Here is a 24,669-nt window from a genome sequence, read left to right on the forward strand (position 1 = left end):
AACTGCTGTTTCTAAGGGTGCAGTTCCACAACAATTAAAACCCTCTGACTTTGGGCTACTATGACTTGTTCCCCATCTGTGTTGTTCCATGATGAGCTAATTCAGGAAACTAGTACTTAAAAATCTAACAGCTTTCCACCCAGCTACTGAAGTGAGCTAGTAAAATGAAGGAGGTAGCATTGCACAGAGGAAAGGGAAGGTGGACCTGCCCCTTCCAAGGGCTGCTGCTTTATTTCTGCCAGCTTAATTTTCAGCCAGATCAGTTCCTTTGTATTGACTCACTGTGGACTGGAAAACAGCAGTGCCTCCCAAATGGAATTGTCTGGAAACAAGCAGTTAGAGTAGGGTAGAACTATGTTTTTTCCAGTGTAAGTCCAGCACAAACTATTCTACCACTGATTGAACCATTCCTAGGGTATGTACATTCTATTCCAGTCCTAGCACATCAACCTCTTCCACCTTTGGATCTCTTTAACCAGATGCAATTTGTTTCTGTGTACTCTTCTATGTTACTAATGTAGATGTTTTGGTACCTTGTGGTATCGAGGGTTTGATGGCTGTTTTGTTGGTGGTGTTAAATTGTAATAAAATCATATTTTTCTTTTTCAGCTACACTTCTGAATATTCCAGGCTTCATTGAGCGATTGTGCAAACTGGCAACACGGAAGGTGTCTGAAACAACAGGTACTTCCAGCTTCCTCCAGGAGTTGGAAGAATGGTACACCTGGCTGGACAATGCACTAGTACTTGATGCACTAATGAGAGTGGCAAATGAAGAGGCAGAGCAGAGCAGTACAGGTATCTGGCTTGCAATCCTCTAGCCACCGTTGGCTGATGCGTATCTTAACTTTCTTCAGTGCTTGCCATGTGTTTTCCTTTCAGACGGTATGGATGCCTCTTTTTTTTTGTGTGAAAAGCTGACTTGTCAGTATTTAAGTCTGACTCCCATTTGGTTCTCACATAGCCATGATTTTTTTATTATTTTTTTCTGTAAACTGAATTTAGCAAAAGGAAATGTGCAGCAAACTGTGCCCTCTGCACAGCTAGGTAACGCTGTACATCCTCAGCACTAAAGCTCCCTGGAGTGACAAAAATAACACACATCTGAGGTAAGTGACTTTACCAGCTTTTGCTCTAGAACTTAGCCTGATGGCTTTACGTCCAAATACTTCATACCAAGCGAGTGGTCCCTTCTTTAAAAAGGAAAGGTAGCTCTAGCAAAATTAAATTGTTCCAGGTGAGCATATGTAAGTGTTAATATAACCTTAGCAAAATACAAGCATGTGGTTTGTTTCTTCACCCTTCAATATTACAAAAACGCAACGTATGTCTTGTAGAACTCCAAGTACCTGGTAACATAAGGAGAATTATCCCAAAATTTTGACATCTAAATCTTTGCTTCTCTGCTTCTTTGGAAAACTTTCTTCCTTATCCAGCTCATTAGTTTTGTAGCAATTAATTATTAAAACTCCTGAAAATGCACAAAAAATGTGAGTGCTCCCACAGCATCTCACACATACCTTTATACACACCAACTTGGTGGAAACTGGAGAACACTTGGTATTTTGGAATGGAATTCACAAGGCAATTTTTTCGAGGTGGAATGTGCCCAGTCGCAGCTCTTGACCCACAACATCAGTTAGCAAGCAAACCTAGATGTGCTTTCCCAGAACTTTCTCAGTCTCCAGTGGCTTGTGGCTTAGGGACTTGTGAGTCAGAGGTGGCGTCTATGCCTTTTAGCCTTTGATGGTTTCCTTCTTTTGTGTGTTTGCCTAGTTACTGTTTCTTCACATGGGTTCAAAAAGTATTCACTGTCCTGTGGCAGGACAGTTCATCACTTAGTTATGTATTGTGCACAGAGCTAACTCCTTTCTGAACCCTGTAAGTTCACTCTGTCCTTATTTTCTTCCTCTGTCACTCATGATTTCTGTCAGGTTTTCCACTTGCAATCACGGTGGTTTGTGTCCTAATTCTGTCTTTAGCAGTGCAATTCTAGATAGGGCTAATGAAAATTATTTATCTGTGGCCTGAGTATACTGGTACTGAGGTATGAAATTAAAGTAGACTGATAGTAAATGCTTCTGATAATCTTACCCCTACTTTTATTACCTTTACTGCCATGTCCTTTCTGGTGCAGTAGTTTATTAATTCATATAGGTGATCCTACTTACTTTAGTTAGATGATGCCATTAAGGTTATTATGGAAAAGTTCCAGTTATATTTTTTTCTTTTCTGTATTTGTTGTATTTCACTATTTTTAGTTGAGAAGAAGATTCAGGCAGACGTACTGGTCTTACATCTGCTGTATTTCAGTGTAAAAGTAATAACTGTAACAAATCCTTTCCTGTTGATGCTGCCTCAGGCTCACATCTTTGCCTTCTTGTTCAGAGTCTTCGGATGAAAGTGGATTGGCCAACACCTCCACACGAACACAGCTTCCACAGTCCATGAAGATCATGCATGAGATTATGTACAAGCTGGAGGTGTTGTATGTTCTCTGTGTGCTGCTCATGGGGAGACAAAGGAATCAGGTGAGCACTTGGAAAGGGTCAGGCATACAGAAGTTGATGTGTCTTTAAACCTAAGTGCTTGTTAATTAGGTCATGGGCACAGAAACATGAAGAGCAAAGCTCAAGGCATAAAGCTGGGCAAATCCCATCACTGCAGCGACGCACAAACAAACAGGCAGTGTTTCATTGCAGAGAGGGAGAATGAGCCACTGGGCAGGGCTTGTCACAAGTTGTGCTGACCTGTGTGTGTTGGGGGATTGGTCTGCCAGTCTGCCAAGCTGCTGCTCTGGTGCAGGATGGATGCAGAAGGATGCCTCCTGGGTGAGTCATCCTGTCTCTGTGTGGCTGTACCTGGATGTTGCAGGAGCTGCAGCCAAGTGTTCTTCCCCTTCCTGCTCTGCCGGTGACCTGCTTGGATGGAGCCCCTTCAGGCCTTTCCCTTCTTGGGCTCCTTTCACTTTTGGAAATCTTCTGGGGTGATTTGTGAGTGGATGGTTTTTGCAGTAGGTTCCCATGTCTCAGCTGAGTGTGAGCATGTTAAACTCTCAGCTGGGAGGATACTTTTCAGTGCTGTCTGTGCTAGGCTCTACCTAGAAATCCCACTCATCTGTTCCTTTCGTATTCATTGCCTTTGAAATGAAGAATAATTTGTTCCCTATGTGGAGAGCCAGTCACTGCAGCTTGGCTATGGTTTAAGTGAGTCAAAAGCATATTGTGAAGGAAAAAGAAAAGCAATCCATTGGTGCAGTTTTGACAGCTTTCCAGCATTGGTAGTCTGCTCAGCTCAGCAGAGCAGCTTGGAATAGCAGGGGCATTCAGATGCCCTAGAGATTGGGAGGGTCAGATTGTTTGGAGTTGTTGAAGGACTGTTGTATTAGGCAAGAGTAGCCGTGCTGGGGGACTGATGCTTGAGCACATCTGTCTTGAGTATTTTGTTCTTTGCTAGTAACCTCTGACTGTATAGGAATCACAAATACTCTCCACAGGTAGTCTCTTAAATCTCATAATCTGAATTTAAAATAGAAGTGTGTACTACAGCCCTGAATATAACTAACCTGTTCACTCTGAACCTACAGATGGATACTCAAGATTAAAAAGAAATAGATTCTGTATAATATTAACCAGAGGAAACTAGCAATTCTTGCAGAAACCACAATTACTACCACAAGAAACTCATAATCCTGTTGTCATTCCTTTTAGATGTACTGTTTCTGTTGGGCATAAAAATTAAAAATAATAATAATGTCCTACAGCATAATTGGAATTACCAGAACATGGATCTGTTAGGAGGACTTTTCTTTCCATTGTATCAAGTCAGATAATTCATCCCTGCCTGATTTCACCACAAGAATGCAGTTTCATAGATACTGCAGAAACTACTTGCAGCTTGCATTCATCCAGCTGCAGCCTGTTCCGGGAGCTGGAGGTGCTACCTTCCTGACGTCCCTGGGTCAGTTCTAGAGTGTTATTGCCAAATGTGACAGGGTGAAAAGTGTCCTGCTGAAATAGCTAGCTTTGAAAGTGACTTTTTAAATTTCCTGGGAAAAGTGTTTTACTCATTCTCTGCTACTTCTGCCCCCATGCAAATGGAGAACCTATCTGCAGATAAAGCTGGCGTGCGGTTCTCTGCTTCTTCTCCAGGGCTGATTCAAGACTGGAATTGAATTCTTGAAAGATTCGAGTTACTTTGTTCCCAAACACTTACTGTGCAGAGCCAGCTCTTCTTTTTGTAAAATCCACTGCCTTTGAAACACATGATATATCCTTCAGTCCTTATCTACATAAAGTTTTCTTGTGTGGCCAATGCAAATCCACGCCCCTTCCTGAGAAGCAGTCGGATTAAGAACTGGAGCTGAGCTGTTCTATGTGGAAAGCTCCAATAAGTAGGGAACAGCAGCGTCAGCAATAGCACCCTCACTGGCAAGCATTTCAGCTGCTTGTTGGTATCTCTTTTCCTATGAGGGAATAAAAGCACAGGATCTGTGATGCCAGTCTCCCAGTGTGAGCAGCCAAAGGTCTTTCTGGTTTTATATTGGAATAATTTTGCATAGAATTTCTAAAGGGCATCACAAACCTGCTTCAATCCACTATGATAATCGACGTAATGGCCCGGCATTTGCTTGAAGCATGATACAGCTTCCTAACAAACTCGACCTGTTGCTGAACGTTTACTCTAAATCCTTGGTTTGAATTTGACTCCTGGCTAACTTGCATAAATTGACAACTGTGCTAGCAGTGACTTGGCTCCTACTTGCTGCCACGCTGGGGATGATCACACCCTTGAGGGGATAAGTGATGTTTTACTGCAGATCTGTGCCTTTGCTTCCTTCTCATTATGGTCTCACCCTAAATTATACTTGTTACATATTTTTGTAGGCTGTCTTGCATGTCTGTATTGTGGTGAAACGCAATCAGCTGATTTACTTGCTCCTGCCAAACTGCATGCAGCAGAAGCTTGTAATAGTTTTAGTAGTGAAAAGGCAACAGAGCAATTCATGTGAAGCTGGGCAGCAACAGGAAAAAGCTAAAGGGGTTTGAAGGATGAATGCAGAGCAGGGATTGTTTTGGCATCCCTAGGCTGAGTAGGTATAATGAGTGTGGGGTCTGAATCACAAACTATCCCAAAGACAATTGTTGTGAGTCAGGAGCTTTGTCATGCAGCCGTCTGTCAGGTGAGAACTTGGAGTTAAGCAAACTGAAAGTAAACTAAACACTTGAAATTAGGGGTGAGTAATTTCAAACAAGCAGATTATGCTCTGAGTGGAAAGGAGCAGATTCATGAGTTAAAATGAGCATGGAGAGTTCCTTTAGCGAGGGGCCAAGGCTCTTGTAGGCAGCTTGCACGCTTCGTTTCATCATGTTGTGCTTGTGCCATGCTGGCCGCTGAGGGATGGGGGACTACAGGGAGTGCTTTGTTCAGAGAGATTCCTCAGGGTTGTTTTTGTTGAAGGCTTGTGACTAGATCAATGTGTCCAAGAGCCTTTTAAAGTGAGGGAGCACTGAAGGACTCCAAGCTTTGCAGTCTGTCAGGGTAGCACGGGTGAGGTGGGAAGGAGCTGTGTGCTTCTTCAGGTGTGATATTCAGAGCTGCCTAGCAGCGGGAATGTGATTTCTACATAGATGGGAAAGTTGATAGCTTCAGCCAAGAGCATTGTAAAAGGTCATCAGGTATGCTGCAAACAACAATAAGAATTAAAACCTGTAAAATAACATAAGCTTCAAATATTTTTTTTAATCATTTTGGATGGAACAAAATGGAGCGATCTGCTTGAAATACTGCTAGTTATAATTCTGCATGACCTAGGTTATTGTTTTGGTGAGTTAATTTTAAGGAACACGTCCATTACTGCTTTGGGCACTTGATTTTTACAGCCTATTGGGCTTCCTGATCATGCGTGGCTTTCATTTGCACCACATAGCATGAGATACTGCTTGTCATAGGCCTACAGCTGATGAGGGTCCCTCTTCGTATTTCTCCTATTCCTCATCTTCCAAATTGCTTACATCGAAAATATCACAGCTTGGACTGAAGGTACTTAACAGCTGTTCACACCAAAATTAGTAGCTTTTTTACATGAGTGACTCTATAATCCCTTTCAAACACATCATGATGTACTGCGTCCTGGCTTGGCCAGCAGACTGATAAATAAACCTGAGTAATTTGGCATTTTCTTCTCTTCTGAGTATTCTCTAAAGATGTTCAACTTCCCCTTAACCTGAAGGAGCAGCACTTGAACTGCAGTGTGGTTGTGTTGCTGCTGGTCTCTGCTTTGCTCAGAACTCCTGCCTAGGTCACTTGAACAGAAACGGTATCGATAGTTTGTGTTGTCTTCAGAGGACTACCTCAGCTTCGGCAGTGAACTAGGAAGGCAAAGGATGTTCAGTGATGACTGGCAGCAAAATATTCCCAGCTTAGTTTTGTGGTACATAGAAGTTAGGTGTAGATGTATTTTCCGTGTGCTGTAAGTGATCCGCTGGTGTCCAAAGCTGTTTCCAGAGGCACAGTGGTTAACTGAAGCACTGGCTCACAGCTTCCCCCCAAAATACCTGTGTTCTATCTGTGTCCACCAAATGGAAACTACTCTAGTGATACACCATGGTTAGTGTGCATGTTAACAGAAACAGATGATGTTTGGTAAAATAATTCACTCTTTCTGCTGTCAGAGGATGATGTAATTGTGCCCATCTGTTTACCAGACGATCTTATATCCATACTTGAGGCTGCAGCAAATGAGTATATACTTCTCTTTTTTCCAGGTTCATAAAATGATAGCAGAGTTCAAACTGATTCCTGGCCTCAATAACTTGTTTGACAAACTGATCTGGAGAAAGCACTCGGCATCAGCCCTCGTTCTGCATGGACACAATCAAAATTGTGATTGTAGCCCAGTGAGTAACTTTTTAAATTCTGTAATTGGATTTTTATCCTATCATATAATTCTGAAGAGTTGTACTGAGTAACCAAGTGCTTGTATAATAAATGAATTGAGATGTGGGAGCATTCAGATTTTTGTGAATTACTGTTTTCACTTAAGTCTTTATCTTTGGCTGTCTAGCAATTTAGCAGAGGGCAATTTAGCCTTTCCCCTCATCCCTGGTTTAGGAACTGGGAAAGGGGTTAATTCTGTGGTCCCTGGAGGCCAAAGGTAAAGGATGATCAAAACTTAAGGAAGTGATAGCTAGCAGGTCTAGCAAGGAGAAGCACAGAACACAAAATGGATCACAGTCAGGTTTTTTGAGGGGTTGGGGGTTTTGTTGCTTGCTTTTATTTATTTATTTCAAACCTAGATATTTTAAATTCATCAATACGGTGATGAGCCTTTTTGACTTGGCAGTGAAAAGAAATTATTAACCATTAGATGCATAGGCTTGGAGGCAGTCTCCGCTTCTGTTCTATTTTGGGAAGCCTGCGAAGTGCAGCCTTCTCCATTTCTGCAGGTCACTTGCTTTGCTGTCCAAATGGGTTTGATTGGGATAGGTTTTCAATTCAGCTGTTTCATGTCAGCTTGGTAACTACTAATGTCCAAAAATACTAAAGCAATTATTTTTTTTAACGTTCTTGTCTCTCTTTTAGGACATTACTTTAAAGATACAGTTCTTGAGGCTTCTTCAGAGCTTTAGTGATCACCATGAGTGAGTATGAAGAGCTGTGGTAGGTTGTGGCTCCACGGTATTGTTTGCCTGGTTGCAGTTTACACCGGGTGTCCTAGGCACCATGCAGGCTCCGTGGAAATGGCACAGTGTACCATCCTGAAACTAGACTCAGTCAGTCACGTACCTTTTAGCTCCTGCCGTGAAAAGGCTAAGGATATGCTCTCTGGTGGGCATGTCTTACTATCTTTGCGAATGATTGAAAATAGCCCATTTTGCTTCATGTTGAAATGAAGCGAAACATACATATGATGAGTTAGCACTTTCTGGCTGAAGAAATAAGGGGGCAGCTTTCATGATGCTGTTCATCTGTTTTCTCTCTGAGAGTTGGTAGTGAGCCAGCGTGCTCACAAGAGTTACCTGTACCCTGTGGGGACATGTGCAAGTTTAATTCAGAGTGGAACAAGCATGAAACAAAGGCTGTTGGAAGACCAGGGTGAAATACAGCGTACCTCTGAGGAGGTTAATCAATAGTCGTCTTCCTTTGTAAAAAGGCTGGGAAGACATGACTGCTGTCTGAATGACAGCAGGGAAGAAGACCTGATTAAACTGGATGGGAAAATGTTAGGAGAACAATTATCTGCAGCTAGTCATTGGGAAGCTAGGTTGGGAATAGGAAGAAAGCTTCTGTCTGCCTTCAAAAGGCATACTTACAAGGCTCCAGTCTGCTGGAGTAGTTTGAGTAATGCAGTTTGCTTGGGTTTTTGGATTGTTTGGTGTTTTGTTAATGCTGTATTACCAGCACAGTAGTACAGATGCTGACTTGTAGAATCATATCTTGCATTCTGTCAGTGTCCTGTTCCCCTAATTCAGCCCTGCAAGGTGGTACCCGATTCCTTACAAACATCTGCAGTTGAGGCATATTGCGCTTCTTGCCTAGCTGGTTATATCTGCAGCCGGGGTGATATTTTTGCACAGATTTTATCTAGTACTGCTAGATGTGCATATTGGAAGTACCAGCCTTTTTGATTGTGGAGTATTAGCTTTAAGAATGGGGAGCTGGACATCTGTAAACATAAGGAGAAGGCTGACCTATTGTAAATCCTCCGTGGAAGACATTGTTTGCCTAGGAGTCACTCCAGATTTTCCAGTAAAATCTCTTTAGATTATGTTCCTACTTAAGTGGCTACTACAAAGATCTCGGGCTTGTTTAAACAGAAAGCAGCTTTCAGCTGTAACATTTGAGCAAGTGGAATGTGTGGAATCTGGTTAGTGTTTTTAAAATAAATAGTTACTTGAACTTTCTATGAAATCATAGATAAGCTGAGTTAGCTGAGGACAAGACGAGAGCAGGTACTTTATGTACTAATGTTAACTTCAGTAAAATTTGTGTATAAACCAAACTTGTGGAACTGTTTATTGCATGGAGAGAGAGGCTGTATTTTCATTACAGAAACCTGTTGATCCAGATCAAAAGAAGCTTCACATGACAGCCTCAGTGGGCACTAATCTGGAAGATAGTGTTTGAAGCAAGAAGGCATCCCCATCACCTTTCTGGTCTAATAATTTATCTTCTGTGTAGTTGCTATGTTTTGATGAACAGGTTCTCTTTGCACACACTCATCACTGCATCCTGTGCTCCCTCAGTTTTCCTGAAAATAAATCTTTGCTGTCTGGTTTTGAGCACTTTGAAGTAGGAGGGCTCTAAGGGAGCACACTGGCCTTGGGCAGGGAGCTTGTCAGAGGGAGCCTCTGGACTGCATTTCTACTTTGTCAGACTTGTTCTGCATTTAATTTACTTTATAGGTAAATTAATTGATTTTCATTATGAAAAGCTCAGTATTTGATAAACAATTTCAAGCAGATTCCTTGGGGTTTATATGCATTTCTTTCCTGATTTCTGCATTTCATGAAATTTTAAAATATTTCCAGAGTAAACAGTTTGCTCAGAGTAATGGAATACCAGGATGATCAAGTATTCTTTTTGCAGTTTCTGCTTTCTGAGATTTATTACTGATTAGAGAGCATGGTCACTATAAGGCAGAGAAAACTGTAGGAAGCTGTGAAAAAGTTTCCTGTTTAAGTCTTCTGAAATGCAACAAAATGTTGCTGAGCGAGTGTCCACAAGCAAATATTTACAAAACAAACTATAAGGTTCTGAACAGGTCAGCAAAAAAAACACGACCTCAAAAGCTGGTCAGTGCTGAAACTTGCATTTGGTAATTTTGGAGGTTTACAAAACAGCAGCTGGCTGGGTACCTTGGGAGCATACTGTGGTGGAGGGGAATAGAGTGTACGTGGCTGTGAAGAGCTAGAGAGGCGAAAGCTGATTGCCTAGTCGTGCAGCCCTCACAGGCGCGTAGCTTTACTCTTTGTGGAATTGCACGTTTGTCTGCTTCTTTAAATTCATCATATTTTTCTCCCCTACTCCCCAACTGTCTTGCTTTAGGAACAAGTATCTCCTTTTAAATAGCCAAGAACTTAATGAGCTGAGTGCAATCTCCCATAAAGCCAACATCCCTGAAGTTGATGCAGTTGTCAACACAGACAGGTGAGTAGGGATAGAGCGTTTAGGTCAGCAGCTTCTAGCATTTTGCAGGCACTTATTTGGGAGGTTTGATGTCACCTGTCTTGAGGTTCTTCTGCCCACCACGCTTGCTTTGATTTCAGTGACGTGTTTCAGTGGGAGTTGTCTAGGTTTGTACAATATTCATGGTCCTTAGCAAATCTAAAGCATGCTCGTGGTCAGAGTAAGACATTTTAAAAACAAAAGCAACCTAAAATTGGGGGGGTTGAGTTCATGGCCTAGACTTCATTATAATGTGCTAGGTCTGCCTGTCTGCCTGGCCCTTCTCACTGCAGGCATCGCAGACAGACCTGAAAGGTAAACTGGGATCCCTGTAATGCATGAATTGCTGCTGCTAATAAATCTTAGTATTGAGATTCAGGAGCAGTCTGTGCACATGTAATGTCCATTTGCAGTCTGCATAAACAGATCTAAGTGTATCTGCTCAGAGTCTTTATTTTAAGAGCAGCTAATAACTAGAATAAGCTAAATTAGATTAACACGTTAAACCACTTATTCAAAAAAAGCCACTAGAGATTCTGTATCCGCTAGATTGACTATTTTGATTTAATAAGCTCTTTAATATGTGATTCTGATGTACAAACCACACAACGGTGAAACACTGTTTGCTGAATTTAGTTATCAGGATACTCCCAGAGTTACCAGCAGAGGCTTGGTCTGCACAGAGCAGATTTACCTCACTTCAAAAGGGAATTCGCTAAGAGGATTTCTAGATTATAATTATTATCGTAATACTGTGCCTAATTGGGAAGAAATGGTGTCTGTATTACTCGATCCTTTTCTTCTAAGCACAGGTACCTTTTTGGCTTTGCTCAAAAAGGAGTAAGTATTTAGAGGGGAAAACTCACCCTCTTAGGAAAGACACTGAAAGGAAGCAGATCAAGGGTATAAACAGCTTTTTCCAACCTGCGAAGTTCCTTATTTCTCTTGAGTGTTTGTAAGAGCAGGCTATTGTGCTGCAAGAAAACCACTTCCCACAGGGGCTTTGTCAGCTGGCTGTTGGTACCCAGCAAAGATTCCGATGCAGTAGGTTGTTAACCTGCATCTGCTGAATGTGCATGCTGGGGTGTGTTTTGAGTAGAAGAGCGCCACTTGGAGCATCTTACTCTCTCTCTGCAGGATGGTTTGTGCAGCCAGGCAGGCAGCATTGCTCTGTTTCTGGCCTAAACTTGGTTTCTTTTTCATCCTTGGCATTTTGTTGCCATGTTGCTTTTCTTGATACATGAGATCAAGGCATTGCTTCTGCACAAGCTTACTGTAGTTCCACAGCCTCTATACTTTTACTACTACGTACAGAAGGCGGCTAAGTCATGTAGTATGTAGGTTTCCATACTCCGTTCTGCCTCCTAAATGGAACTTAGAACTTCCTTTACATTTCTTGGCCAAAATGGCATTGTGTTTCTTTCATTCCGAAGCTTAAATGTCTTATATATATTTTTTCTTTATCCCTTAATTCCTACAAGCTGTGAATTGGTATTTCTGAAATCATTAAAATTTTGAGAGAAAATGAATAATTTTTCTTTAGGATTTATTTGGAAGTCATGTTGCAGGTATTGCAGATGTTTACCAAAGGCAGGCAGGAGTTCTTCCACTGGTAGAACTAGTAATAAAAGTTAATGAATATGTTTGTACTGTATATTTAATGCTGGGATTTTGATCATTAAAAGCTCTGGAGAAGAGGCTGGATTTGGTGTTCTACAAGGTTACAGTGCTTGCCAGCCCTTCCACTCATGCTGTAATTTCTTCATGTGCTTTAGGAGTCTTGTCTGTGATGGGAAAAGAGGTTTGTTGACCAGACTGCTTCAGGTCATGAAGAAGGAACCAGCTGAATCCTCCTTCAGGTGGGTTCACTTTGCGCTGTAACATGCCTTTTTGAATTGATTGGGAAGTTGGTTTGTTTTCATACAGCTTCTAGCGGTTGAAAATAATTGAAAATCGTAAACTGTGAAAAGATCTGGCTTTGTTGCACTGGCTATCATGGTAGTGCAGGTGAGGGAGAATGCCAAAGCCTGCATTGGACCTCAGACTCTCTACAGTCAGTGATTTTTCTACAGGATCAACATACTCAGATTGAAGGAAGCAGATGACAAAATTTGATTTAAATTATAGTTGCGATAAAATACTCCCCTTGTTCCAAAATTAAAACCTCATTTCTTCTATTTCTCAGGTTTTGGCAGGCAAGGGCAGTTGAAAGTTTTCTGCGAGGCACCACCTCCTATGCAGACCAGATGTTCCTGCTAAAGAGAGGACTCCTGGAGGTAATGAAGTATATGTCAGACTTCCTCTGTAATGTGTCTCCATAGCAATCCAAAAGGATTTATCTGTAATGAATTCAAAAGGGGGTAAAAATGCCGTATTAAATATTCACTGGGAGTAGGGCAATTTTTGAGAAGTATTTGTGAATTCTGCTTGTGGCAACCAGGTGTGGGGTGGTCAGTTGTAGAGCCGGCATCACTGGGAAGTTAATTTATCAGAAGACACATCTGAATCATTGTCTTCAGTTCTGTCATCTAAGAACTAAACCTGCAGATAAATGCTTGAAATTGTGATTAGATCAGTCTATGCTGTCGGCTGGCTTGGGTTAAACTGTGGCAATAACATGTTTTCCTCCCTTGCCAGCATATTCTCTACTGCATTGTTGATAGTGAGTGCAAGTCACGAGATGTGCTTCAGAGTTACTTTGACCTTCTGGGAGAACTGATGAAATTCAATATTGATGCGTTCAAGAGGTTCAACAAGTACATCAACACAGATGAGAAGGTAAATATTTGTAAAAGCTGTCCCCAGTGGGTCAAATTACATTCTCTTATAACCAAACATAGCACTAAAACTCTGATTCATTTGCTGATTTTGGTGTGATTATTGAGCTTGGTGCACGGTACAGACTGAGGAGTGAGCTGCCAAAGTCTTTTCACAAGCATGTATGTTGCTGCATACACTCGTGTTTTCAGAAGTGCTCCCAGCTGTTCTGAGTCAGCAAGCGCTGAGCTGTTCAGAAAACATTGCCCTGTTATGTGATTAGGCAGGTCGAAGGTCAGGGCTCAAAAATGGTAGAACATTTCCTGTGAAGTCAACTGGGGCTTGGGTTAAGCTGTAGTTGTGCACATTGAGACAGGCTCCAAAAAATCTTACTGGAGCTGGAGGGGGTGAGGGATGTCTTCATGGAGGTAATTTAAAATATTCATTAATATTTGCTACTGCGTAAAGACCTATCTTACCTTTGATGCTGTTTGAACTTGCAAACATTTTAAGAAGTCATGGCTGATGCAATTACCTGTAAAACTTAGTTGCATATGTAGATCAGGAATGGGCAGCACTCTACGCAGAGTGGTTTCATGCTCTTGTGCACTTTCTGTATATAGCATCAACTGCTGGGTAGGTTTTGAATGACCTTATACTCTTGCTTATGTTACTGTAAGTTCTCCCTGATTGCTGTTAGATCTGCCAGACCTTGGGAGAATAGAAGCAGAGATGTATTTAATGAAAGATGTATTTAATTTCAGGTTGTTTTCTGGTAAATGAAGTCACACGTTCTAGAGAATCCATTTTTATACTTTGTGTGCACTTCCCATTTATTGATCTATAACTTTTGTAACTCTCATTCTGTATGATTCCCTCACTGTATTAGTCCCTGGCACTGTCTGCTTGTACAAAATAAGTGTAGAAAAACAGAACTGGAGGAGCTACAGAGGCCAGCAGCCATGCTGTCTTGTCTCCCTCTTTCAGAACAAATAGTGTATAAAATCTTGGTCTCATTGAAGTGAAACAGCTTCAAAAGAGATTTTAGTGGTGCCGGGGCTTTGGCATTTTTTCTGTTCCATAATGTTTTTAAGGTACTTGCTCCAGGGATCCTTTGGTCAGCCCTCAGTGCCAGTGTTGGCTTGGATTGGATGAGGCAGGGCTGGGAGTGTATATCTCTCTCCTCTTATGCTTGTTAGAGATAACATAAAAGTAATCGTAGAATTACAGAATCGTTCAGGTTAGAAAAGACCTTTGAGATCATCGAGTCCAGCCGTTACCCCAGCACTGCCAAGCCCACTGCTGACCCATGTCCCCAGGCACCGCATCGGCGCGTGTTTTAAACACCCCCAGGGGTGGGGACTCCACCACCTCCCTGGGCAGCCCGTGCCAGTGCTTGGCCACTGGTTTTGGTGCAGAATTTTTTCCTAATATCCAGTCTAAACCTCCCCTGACCCTGAGTGTGTTGGTATGCAGAACCAAACTTCTGTTTCTGAAGGGAAGGGGAAATTGTCCACATCTGTGAAGCCTTATGCTGGTGAAATGCATGTTTTAGGTGCTCGTGCTCAGAATTCAAGGTGCGGTTTCTCCAATAACCTTCAAGAATTGTACTCTTTCCGTGTCGAAAATCTGGAGAACGCTAACGGTTGCCCTACTTGCCAAACCCTGCTTATAGCTCTTCCTACTTGGGTTCCCCTTGCGCCAACAGAGTAATTGATTCAGTACACTTCTTGGTCATACCCTTTCTGAAAAGGGTATGAAATGCTGTTCGGTCAGACCTCATTTGTGAGTGTTCATGTAGGATGAATTTTTTGGTTTGTTTTTTAATGCAACACTGAAAAATATTTCTCTTTAGTTCCAGATATTTTTAAATCAGATCAACAGTTCGTTGGTTGACTCAAACATGCTTGTTCGCTGCATTACACTGTCCCTGGACCGATTTGAGAATCAGTCTGATGCTAAAGGTAAAGAATAAGAAGTGAGGGTTGGGGGTGGTGGTGTTTGTGGTGAGAGTGGTTATCTTAAGCCTGGGATTTGAAAATGTTGGGTTTAAACGGGGAAATGCCACCCTGCAGGTTTGTTGCTGCAGTCTGAGCACCAATTCTCACTGCTGTATTACTTGGACCGATGCATCTGAACTTTAAGCACCTGATGATTGTCTTTTTCCTCTTGCTGCAGTCGCAGAAGTCCTGTCAGAGTGCCGCCTGTTATCATATATGTCCCAGATGTCCATGAGAATGTCCTTTCTTTTCCGTCTCATTAATATTATTCATGTACAGACCCTTACACAGGTAAGGAGCTGACGGTAACTTTGCAGTTACCTTGCTGATACTGTGTAGTGATGAACTGGGCTGGGAGCGGGGAGCAATGGGGCTTATCTTGAGGAGACCTGCGTCCCTTCTTTCTTGGTACGTGTAGGAGCACCTCCACTGCATGCTTACCACAAGCACATTTTGTAAGGACGTGTACAACAGATGTCTTGATTTGGGCTTTTTTTTGTTGTTTTTGGTTTTTCTTTTTTTTGACCTAGAGTCATTTTTACTTTTAGGAAAATGTCAGCTGTTTGAACACAAGTTTAGTTATCCTAATGCTGGCCCGAAGGAAAGAAAAGCTACCTTTTTACCTGCGCACTTTGCAACAGATGGAATATACAGAAAAATACCCAGGCTTCATCCTGAACAACTTCCACAGTCTCCTGCGATTCTGGCAACAGCATTACCTCAACAAGGATAAAGACAGCACCTGCTTAGAAAATGTATGTGAACCTCTTACCATAGCAAGAATTCCATCATAGCAATATCTACTAGTCACCTGACCAAAATGGGAAGGTGAGAGGTTGCGAAAGGAATGAAGGAAGCAAGTTGTGCCCCCAGTGTAACTTTCTGTAGTGTTTTTCACACCATCTCACCCAGTAACGGTCCCTTCTACAAGCAGTCACGCTACTACAAGGTAGCTGGGATTCCTTGCAGACAAGACCTTAAGTCTTGGCTCTGGTGCACAGAAGTGAGACTTGCCGATGCTGAGTGGGTGTGAGGGACAGGGCTGGTGATGGCCAACCCTGCACAGGGGTGTAGAGGCAGGACAGAATCCAACTCCCAGACTAGTTAGCACCTTAACCAGACTGTTCCCTCTCTTCCTGGTGTGTGGCAAACCGTAGGAAAAGTATCTGATGTAGCTGCTAGGGGAAAGGCAGCTGCCTGTGCAAAGCAGCCTGCAAGTTTCCACTCCGGAGCTGGTCTGCCTTGGGCTCTGGCAAGATAAAGAAGTGACCCATGACGAGAAGGCACCTCCCTTGTATAGGCTGTAGAAGGCTGAAGTGAGGTTGCACAGGTTTCTTCCTTGGCTTTTTAGTGGCTAGGTGGCAGCTTTAACAGGTTTTTAACGTGTTTATGGAAAAGCCCTTCTTTGGTGTGCCCGTACGCTGCAGTGCACAGCCCCGCGGCTGTGGTTTGAGCGCAGGGCAGGCAGCCTGCTGTAGACGAGGTACCTGAAGAGGAGCAGTATTACGGCTTTGGAAGTAGTTAAAATAGAATAGGGGGCTTCGATTCCCAGAAAGGGGCATGATGGAGGAAGAAGCTGCACTGAACGGTGCAGGCTTGTAACGTTTTTCTCAGCCTCGTCTAGCCCAGCACTCTGCCTGCTTGGGTCAGTGCTGGACTGGGCCAGCTGGACCCGGGGAGCAGCAGGGTGGTGCGAGCCCTGCAGCAGCCGGGCGCTGTGTCGCAGCTTTCGTGCCGTGGGTTGATGCGCCCACAGTGCGCTGGGCTGCCGGGCGGTGGAGGGGAGACGCTGCCAAGGCCAAAGCTCTTGGCCACTGCTGCGTGTCAAGGTTGTGTTGTGCTGTGCACACGCTGCAGTGCTTATTGTGTCTTGGGCCACTCGTGGGGTGGAATTGAATAGTTGTCTGGTGCGTAATGGCTTTGAGTAATACGTGATGTGGTGTAGGGCTGCCGGAGAGGCCTTTCGGCCTTAAGAGAATGATGGAGGAGGGGTGCGAGCAGGGAGGGTGCGGTGTCTTTGTGTCTTCCCCAGGAGTGGGAGCTGCTGCCAGCACTGGCTTGGTCTGCAGCACCGCAGTGTCCCAGTTTGTGTTTGGATCAGACAGCGAAGAAGAAGTTTGGGCTTGTGTGTGTGCCCTGCTGGCAGGCAGCCCTGCCTGCTGCCCCGCACAGGCTTGCCGGGGTGCTGGTCACCCCGCGCTGCTCTTAGCAGGGCTGTCGTACCCACGGGTGCTGGGAGTCCCTGCCTGTAGCTGGATCGTGGAAGGCTGGTCGTGGAAGGTGCAGGTGGTCCAGCACCCAGCCCTTCTGCTCCGTGCCCCAGGGAGGGCGGGCTGAACGGTGAATCGGAGGTGTTAAACTGCGTCGTTGGGGAAGCCGGGCTGAATAGGAAGCAATTTTCAGTTCCCTCCTCTGAATGCCTTTGGGGTGTGTCTTCTGCTGCGTGTTGGTGCCTGTGGACCGTGCTAACCAGCCTCTTCTCTTCCCACAGAGCTCTTGTATTAGTTTTACCTACTGGAAAGAGACTGTATCTATACTGCTCAGTCCAGACCGGACATCCCCCTGTGCCATAGTTAGCTACATCGACGAGGCATATATGGACATTGACAGAGACTTTTCTGAGGAGTAATTCTTCGCTCTGGCTTCTGATGGACAGCGCTTGGAGGGTACCTCGCAGCCCGTGGATTTTCAGGGATACGCTGTGTAGTGTGTGTGTGCGTGTGCAGCTTGGAACCGTGGAGCGTTACTGCATTGTCAAAACCCCAGCCCCCTCCCGGTCCCCATCTCTGATGTGTAACGGATGAGACTTTGAAAGCTCACTGGGCAGCACATTCAGGGATGTATCTTCCAGTTGTTCTGGGATAAAAATAATCACCTGCAAAAACCAGCCTCTTTATTTTTTCCTCTCTTCTAGTCCAGCACGGCTGGTCAGAGATGTTTTTGCTGACAGATGAGGATACTCTGTATGTGCCAATTTAATTGTGGCTCTCTTTCACGGATACCAGAATTAGCAAGTCAAAAAGCACAGAAATTGCCCTCCAAAGTGAGGTCCAAGGAGCCAGTCTGACTGGGACCCTGACACACCAGCCATGTGCAGAGCCACCACGAGGACTCCCTTCAGGTGTAACTGTTCTGTTGGGGTTTGGAATCAGGGGTTTAGGGTTGGCTAGAGTGTGAGTGTGTGTGTGTGTGTGTGTGTGTGTGTGTGGTTTTAATTCCTGAGAGCCCTAGCTCCAGTCACCTCTTTACCATCTACTTTTGGATCATTTGGTACTAAATCTTGTCTGTTTGTGCGTTAGGAGAGAACCTCTGCTCCTGCTGTCTTTCCTGCAGATCCTTCCCACCTGAAGGTGTTTTACAATGCTGCGGAGAACAGAGACATTTCGGCAGTGGTGGAATTGCAACAGGGGTTGGCTTTTTCACAGAGCGCTAGCATTAAAATGTACTAATTTTTGTAAACTTGCAGCTTGTCCCTTCTTGGGTAACTAATCTGGTTTTAAAATCCTTTTCAGGACCATTGCTCTTGATGCTAACCTGCTATGCCTGGAAGTCTTATGTCAGTCTCTGCTTTCAGTCCTTAATATCAACACACACATTAATCTTGAAGTGCAATATTTACTGGAGATGTCAGTTTTTTCCTGAATCTATTTTAATCAGAATGTGTTAAATGCTGGGAATAAACACTCCTGGGTGAAAGTAACTTTGTAGGGTATGTTGGGAAAGGGGGAATCTGGTTTTGGCAGTGCTGATTGCCAAACCTGCACGTGCCCTGCCTGCTCACCAGTGTTAATTGTATTGCTCCAAGACAGTCAGATTCCTAGGAATTAAATACAGCCTGAAGTCCTGAGCCACTGCATTTAAGTTAAAAAAAAAAAAAAAAAAAGTCTTGCAGCTCCAGCTAAAAGAAACCAGTTTTCTTTGAAACATGCATCTGCATTTTTTTAAATTTTCTTAACTTATTTGATGAGATGACTTGACTTTCAGCTCTGTCCAGGCTCTGGAGAGGGACTGGTGGCGAGGATGTCCCAGAGCTGTAGCGTTTTGTCTCTAATCATTGCCAGCAGAATGAAACCCCCTCTGAGGCTCCCTGCGCTGGGGCCTGGATGAGTGCATGAGGCTTCCAGCCCCAGGTGCAGGACTTGCTCTCTGAAGGTCACCCCTCTCGCTTATCTCACACTTTGTCCTGCTCTGGACTTGCAGTCAGTACTTTGCTTGCAGGGTGGTCAGAGCTGCTGAGCTTGTGCATAAACCTGGAGCCTTGCAGGAGCCCTGGGGGGCTGAATCCCCTGAGCAGCCTCTGCCCCGCTCCAGTAAGGTTACCCTGGTCGCAGCCCTTGTGTCGGGGAGCTCTGTGCTGGGGCAGCTGCAACTCTCTGTTCTTCATCAGGTCACCCTCACCCTGCCCCCTACCTCCCTGGAGCTAATTTCTTTCTCACCTGTACTTTTTTTGTTCTTGGGTATTTGTGTTTTTGGTGTATCTTTGCTTCTTCTTAACTGTAATAGATGTACACTTAAAATAAATGCTTCAAATTAAAAAGCTTTTAAGTTAAGGGATACCTTTTCCATAGTCTAGTTAATTGGTGCATCCAGTGATTGCTGCTATCAACCGCAGATCTCACTCACATCCCGTGTCTGTGCAAGGTACAGTTAGGGGCCGGCTGTGGGGCACAGCTGCGTGGGGCTGAGCGCAGCCGCCTTCTGGCCGTGGGGGTCCCCCGTGGGAGTGGGGTCACTCCTGTACCCCGGCCCGCTGGAGGCGGCTGGGCTGGCGCAGGGCGCAGAGAAACTACGGCGGGAGCGCGCTGGGCGCCAGGGGAAGAGCGCGAGTGTGCAGAGGCAAATTTTAACTGGGGACCACAGTCCCGTGGGCTCGTCTGTCCACGCCAGATGCCTCAAGAATCTCATTTTGAGAGGGACCAGACAGCTCCGTCCTTCGTCCTTGTTTTGTCTTATTTATGGAGAGCAGGGGAGGAAGGCGCTGGGCAGAGCTCGCTGGCTTGGGCAGAGGTTGCAGCAGCTGCGCGCCGGGAGGGGGGCTGAGGCGGGACCCCTGTCGCTAACAAATACTTCTGGAAGTCTGCACTGTCCCCGTGGATTGCTGAGGTTCGTGCTGCCCAGATTAATGCCAATTTACTAACTGCAAACGTATTAAATGGAAACTATTAAAGAAATCTATTTTAAAGAAACGAGTGGAGGTGTCTTTCTTTGCCGTCCCTTTGCCACCGCCCCTCGCCCCGCGGTCCGGGCTCTTGGTGCTCCCCCAGGAGCAGCGGAGGGGTGAGGGCTGTGCTGCTCCCCTCCAGCTGCGGGGGCGCGGTGTTTTGGGGGGAGGGGGAGGAAAAGGCTTTTTTCCTAAAGCCTGGAGCAAGCTGCGGCAGCCCCCCTCCTGCCCCTGCCTGGCTTCAAGCTCTCTCCCCAGAGCCCGGCTTGCCCCCCCGGCCCCCGCCGCAGAGGCCGGGCCCTGGTTACCCTCTGCAGACAGAGCGGAGCGAGTCCTGGCAGATTATTCACGTTTATTCACGCGGTGCAAAGCTGGCAGCGGCTGTTGCAGCCGTTTGCCTCCAACCTACGGCGGGCAGCCGAGACGGGGCAGGGCAGCTACTACTCGTGCTGGCAAAAAAACCAGAAGGGCTGCGGTGAGAGCCTGGGCCCGGCGCAGGGAGCGCTCTGCCACCCTTCGTCCTGGTGAGGATGGCAGCGCCACGGAGTGCGGGGCAGGCTGCGCCCCTGCAGCCGTCCCTCTGGCTCCCGCGGCTGGGTGGGCTTACCTTGGAGGCGATGACCTCCCTGGTGCGGGCGCGCAGCTTGTTGACCTGCGTCTCGGCGATGTCGGCACGCTCCTCCGCATCGTCCAGCTCGTGCTGCACCTTGCGGTACTTCACCAGGTTGGAGTTGGCCTGCTGCTCCTGCACGGGGAAAGGCGGGCGCGTGGGGCGCAGCCGGGACACCAGGCTGCGGGCTCCCCGTGTCAGCCCCACGGCCCCTTGAAGCCGTCACACGCAGCCCCGGGGAAGGGCCACCCTGTCCTCGTCCCCAGCAGGGCAGCAGTGGGGACAGGCACTTACCGCCTCCTCAAACTGGCGCTTGTAGCTCTTGACCTTGCTCTGCAGCTTGTCGATCAGGTCCTGCATCCGTGTCAGGTTCTTCCGGTCTTCCTCAGCCTGCAAGTGCCCCAGCTCCGTTAGCAGGACCCCAGCAGACCCCGATACCTTCATCCAAGAGTCCCAGTGCTGCTGGAGCCCGCCACACACACACAGCACCAACCCAGTCCCCTGGTGCCCCCTTGGTGTCCCAGCACCCAGCTCAGGAGGTGCTGGGAACGGGCAGAAGGACACAGAGCAGGGGGGGCGTTGTGGCAGGGAGAAGCCTGTCCTGCCCTTGCTGGTCCCCGCAGAGCCCGGGACAAGCGGGGGCTGGGCTGCACCAGGCTTGCCATGGGGGTTACTGGGTAATGCAAGAGGCTGAGCGCAGGGGGAGCTGGGCCAGGGCCCGCGGGGCTGCGGCTGTGACGGGTGCTGCTGTACCTGGTAGCTCAGTTCCTTGATCCTCCGCTCGTACTTGCGAATGCCCTTCTGGGCTTCAGCCATCTTCTTCTGCTCCGTATCCAGCTCTCCTTCCAGCTCCCGCACCTGCAGGTGGGTAAAGGCCAGCTCGGTGCTCTGCTCCCTGGCCCCAGCCCCAGCTGAGGCCACCTTCCCAGCCCAGAGAAGCCACAGCAGAGGCTAAGCCACTCCAAGCAAATGCTGGGAGCCAGGCCCAGGCTTGCAGATCCTCCGGGACTGTCCCTCACTGCCCCACGGTCCCCCCGTGACACAGCCTGGCCCCAGAGGGACGGGGCCCCAAAGCCTGGTGCCACGGGGGCTAGGGCAGCACCAGGAGCCAGCTCCTGGGGGGACAGCCAGGGGTCTGCCCCTGCCTCCTCACCCTGGCCTCCAGCTTCTGGATCTGCTTCTTGCCCCCCTTGAGAGCAATCTGCTCCGCTTCGTCCAGGCGCATCTGCAGGTCCTTGATGGTCTGCTCCATGTTCTTCTTCATCCGCTCCAGGTGGGCACTCGTGTCCTGCTCCTTCTTCAACTCCTCTGCCATCATGGCAGCCTGCAAGATCGAGAGCACAGAGGCATCACCACAAGGCCAGGCAGCCCTGCCAGACACAGGGGCTCAACGAAGAAGTTCTGAGACCCTATCCTCCCACTCCCCCCCGCCCCCGGGTGCTGGGCACGCTTGCTGAACCATACAGCGCAGCCCACACCACACTCACATCTGTGATAGCCTTCTTCGCCTTCTCCTCAGCGTTGCGGCACTCCTGCACTGCATCCTCCACTTCACTGCTCAGCTGTGAGATGTCTGTCTCCAGCTTCTTCTTCTGGTTGATCAGGCCCGTGTTCTGCGGACAGAGCGGGTCCAGTGTCACAGGAACCAGCTGTTCACTGTGACCCCACTACCAGCCATGCTCCTGGCTCTCCAGGGCCAGCAGAGACACTGGACATGGTGGTCACTCACCTGGGAGTGGAGCAGGTTGACCCTCTCGGTGGCCTCCAGCAGCTCCTGCTCCGCCAGCTTCCTGCTCCTCTCCGCCTGCTCCAGCGCTGCCCGCAGCTCCTCCACCTCCGCCAGCAGCAGGTTGTTGCGGCGCTCCAGGGCAGCCGCCTGCTCCTTCAGGTCGTCGTTGTGGCGCTGAGTGTCATCCAACTCGATTTGCAGGTCCTGCCAGGCAGCAAGGGGTCAGTGGGGACAGCAGGGAGCCAGGGCTGGCAGCAGGGACAGTGCTGGATCTGCCCCACCCGCAGCCGCCCAACCTTGATCTGGGCCTGGAGCTGGCGACCCAGTTTCTGGAACTCGGCAGCCTGACGGTTGGCGTGGCTCAGCTGGATCTCCATCTCGTTCAGGTCTCCCTCCATCTTCTTCCTCAGCCGGACGGCCTCATTCTTAGCCCGGGCTTCTGCATCCAGCGTGGCCTGCATGGAGTCCATGGCGCGCTGGTGGTTGCGCCTGCAGGAGAGACGATGCATCAGCCCTGTCCGCCCGAGGACTCCCAGTCCAGGGCAGCCCTGTCAGGGCCACGGTGCCAGCTCTGCCCCCACAGTGGTGGCCCAGCCTGTCCCTTCTCAGCGCACACCTCAGGTTCTCAAACTCCTCGTCCTTCTCCGCCAGCTTCCTGTCCACATCAGCCTTGATCTGGTTCAGCTCCAGCTGGATGCGCAGGGTCTTGCTCTCCTCATGCTCCAGGGCCCCCTAGAGACAGTGGCAGCTGTGGGAAGGCAGCCCCTGGGGGGGATCTCCCCAGCCACCCACCCCAGCCTGGCCTTGCCCCCCAGCCCAGAGCTACGGGGAGCAGGGCAGGTGGAGCCACCCCAGTGCCCTGCTGTGGCTGCACGACCCCCATGAGCGAGGTTGCCCAGGGGTTGCAGCCACACTCAGGACTGTCACCCTGCCAGCACGGTGTGGGTTCCTGCTCCAGCAGCACCCAGCCAGAGCTGCAGGGTGGGCCAGTGGCTCTTGAGGGCAGCAGGAACATCCAGGCATCAGTGGGGAACAAGGACCAACCTCAGCCTCCTCCAGAGCTGCTTGGATATCGCTCTTCTCACTCTCCAGGGCTTTCTTCAGCTTCTCCAGCTCATGGATGGTTTTGCCGCTGAGACTGATTTGGTCGGTCAGATCGGCAATTTCCTCTGGCAGGAACAGAAGGGCATTTGGTCAGGAACAAGTCTGTGGGGCCGGTCCTGTCAGGTGACCTCCCCATCCCCCTGCCCAGGCTTGGCTGTTGTCCCCTCAGCCCCTTGGAGAGCAGCTGAGGTTGTGCATGGGGACAATTCTGCAGTCTGAGTGAAGAACAGAGCGTGGGACAGGCACAGAGACCCACGGAGACCTGCTTGTCCGAGAGCAACACCCCCAAGCCAGTGTCAGCCACAGCCACGGCACTGTCGGCAGCAAATCACACACCATTTGGAAACAAGAGCCAAGTGACACCGCCTGTCTGCCCAGGGTGCCCCAGCGAGAGGGCAGGACACATCCCAGCTTCCTGGCTGGGCTGCTGCGTCCCTCCGAGAGATGGGCCAGCCTTGTCTGAGCAGCAAGGTCTGCTTCCTGCCTCCAAGGGACCCCCACCCCACCCCGTGGCTGAGGACAGGGGAGCCGGAGGCTGCCTGTGAGAGCAGGAGTCTGGGCAGAGTGCAGGAGGTGAGCTTCAGCCCAGTCCTACCCTGCAGGTTCTTGTTCTCCCTCTTGAGGGTCTCCAGGTTGTCCAAGGACTCCTCGTAGGCATTCTTGAGCTTGAAGAGTTCTGTGCTCAGGCTGCGCGACTCCTTCTGCGACGCCTCCAGCTCCGCCTGGGTCTCCTCATACTTCTGCTTCCACTCAGCCAGGATCCTGTCAAAATTGCGCTGCTTCTTGTCCAGGGCAGCGCAGGCGGAGTTGGCGCGCTCCAGGTCCACCGAGAGGTCCTCAATCTCTGTCTGCAGCCGATGCTTGGTCTTCTCCAGTGATGAGCACTTGGCGTGGGCGGCCTCCACTGCCTCCTCCGCCTCCTGCAGCCGGATGGCCAGCTTCTTCCTGCCGATGGCATCGAGGGGTGAGTGCTCCCAGCCCAAGCGCCATCCCACCCCACTGCTCCGAGGAGGGGAGGCCACAGCCTGCCCAAACAGCCTCAAACCCGGGCAGGAGGGTGCAGTCTCACCCCAGCGTCTGGGAAAGCCCCATCATTGAACAGAAACTTGCCACCTGCAAGGAACCAACTTCTGCCAGG

The 24,669-nt window shown here is 47.9% G+C and overlaps 2 protein-coding genes across 7 annotated transcripts in view; one reads left to right on the plus strand and one right to left on the minus strand.

Moving 5' to 3' along the window:
- TRPC4AP (transient receptor potential cation channel subfamily C member 4 associated protein) overlaps positions 1-19,477 on the plus strand; it is a 38,705-nt gene extending 19,228 nt beyond the window's left edge. For all 5 annotated transcript variants that reach the window (XM_080403775.1, XM_080403776.1, XM_080403778.1 and 2 more), the window contains 12 exons: positions 610-798; positions 2,389-2,531; positions 6,768-6,899; positions 7,585-7,643; positions 10,051-10,152; positions 11,946-12,029; positions 12,356-12,446; positions 12,808-12,948; positions 14,783-14,891; positions 15,106-15,218; positions 15,476-15,682; positions 17,419-19,477. In XM_080403775.1, the coding sequence (XP_080259901.1) occupies positions 610-798; positions 2,389-2,531; positions 6,768-6,899; positions 7,585-7,643; positions 10,051-10,152; positions 11,946-12,029; positions 12,356-12,446; positions 12,808-12,948; positions 14,783-14,891; positions 15,106-15,218; positions 15,476-15,682; positions 17,419-17,556 (1,508 nt within the window). In that variant the 3' untranslated portion in view covers positions 17,557-19,477. The remainder of the gene's footprint in view (positions 1-609; positions 799-2,388; positions 2,532-6,767; positions 6,900-7,584; positions 7,644-10,050; positions 10,153-11,945; positions 12,030-12,355; positions 12,447-12,807; positions 12,949-14,782; positions 14,892-15,105; positions 15,219-15,475; positions 15,683-17,418) is intronic.
- MYH7B (myosin heavy chain 7B) overlaps positions 18,116-24,669 on the minus strand; it is a 31,870-nt gene continuing 25,316 nt past the window's right edge. For both annotated transcript variants that reach the window (XM_080403762.1, XM_080403761.1), the window contains 11 exons: positions 24,127-24,476; positions 23,472-23,596; positions 23,044-23,159; positions 22,724-22,916; positions 22,428-22,631; positions 22,186-22,311; positions 21,852-22,022; positions 21,452-21,556; positions 20,993-21,088; positions 20,696-20,833; positions 18,116-20,537 (listed from right to left, as the gene is read on the minus strand). In XM_080403762.1, coding sequence (XP_080259888.1) covers positions 20,529-20,537; positions 20,696-20,833; positions 20,993-21,088; positions 21,452-21,556; positions 21,852-22,022; positions 22,186-22,311; positions 22,428-22,631; positions 22,724-22,916; positions 23,044-23,159; positions 23,472-23,596; positions 24,127-24,476 — 1,633 coding nt within the window. In that variant the 3' untranslated portion in view covers positions 18,116-20,528. The remainder of the gene's footprint in view (positions 20,538-20,695; positions 20,834-20,992; positions 21,089-21,451; positions 21,557-21,851; positions 22,023-22,185; positions 22,312-22,427; positions 22,632-22,723; positions 22,917-23,043; positions 23,160-23,471; positions 23,597-24,126; positions 24,477-24,669) is intronic.

This window comes from Falco punctatus (genome assembly GCF_963210335.1).
Source record: "Falco punctatus genome assembly, chromosome: 10".
NCBI lineage: Eukaryota > Metazoa > Chordata > Aves > Falconiformes > Falconidae > Falco > Falco punctatus.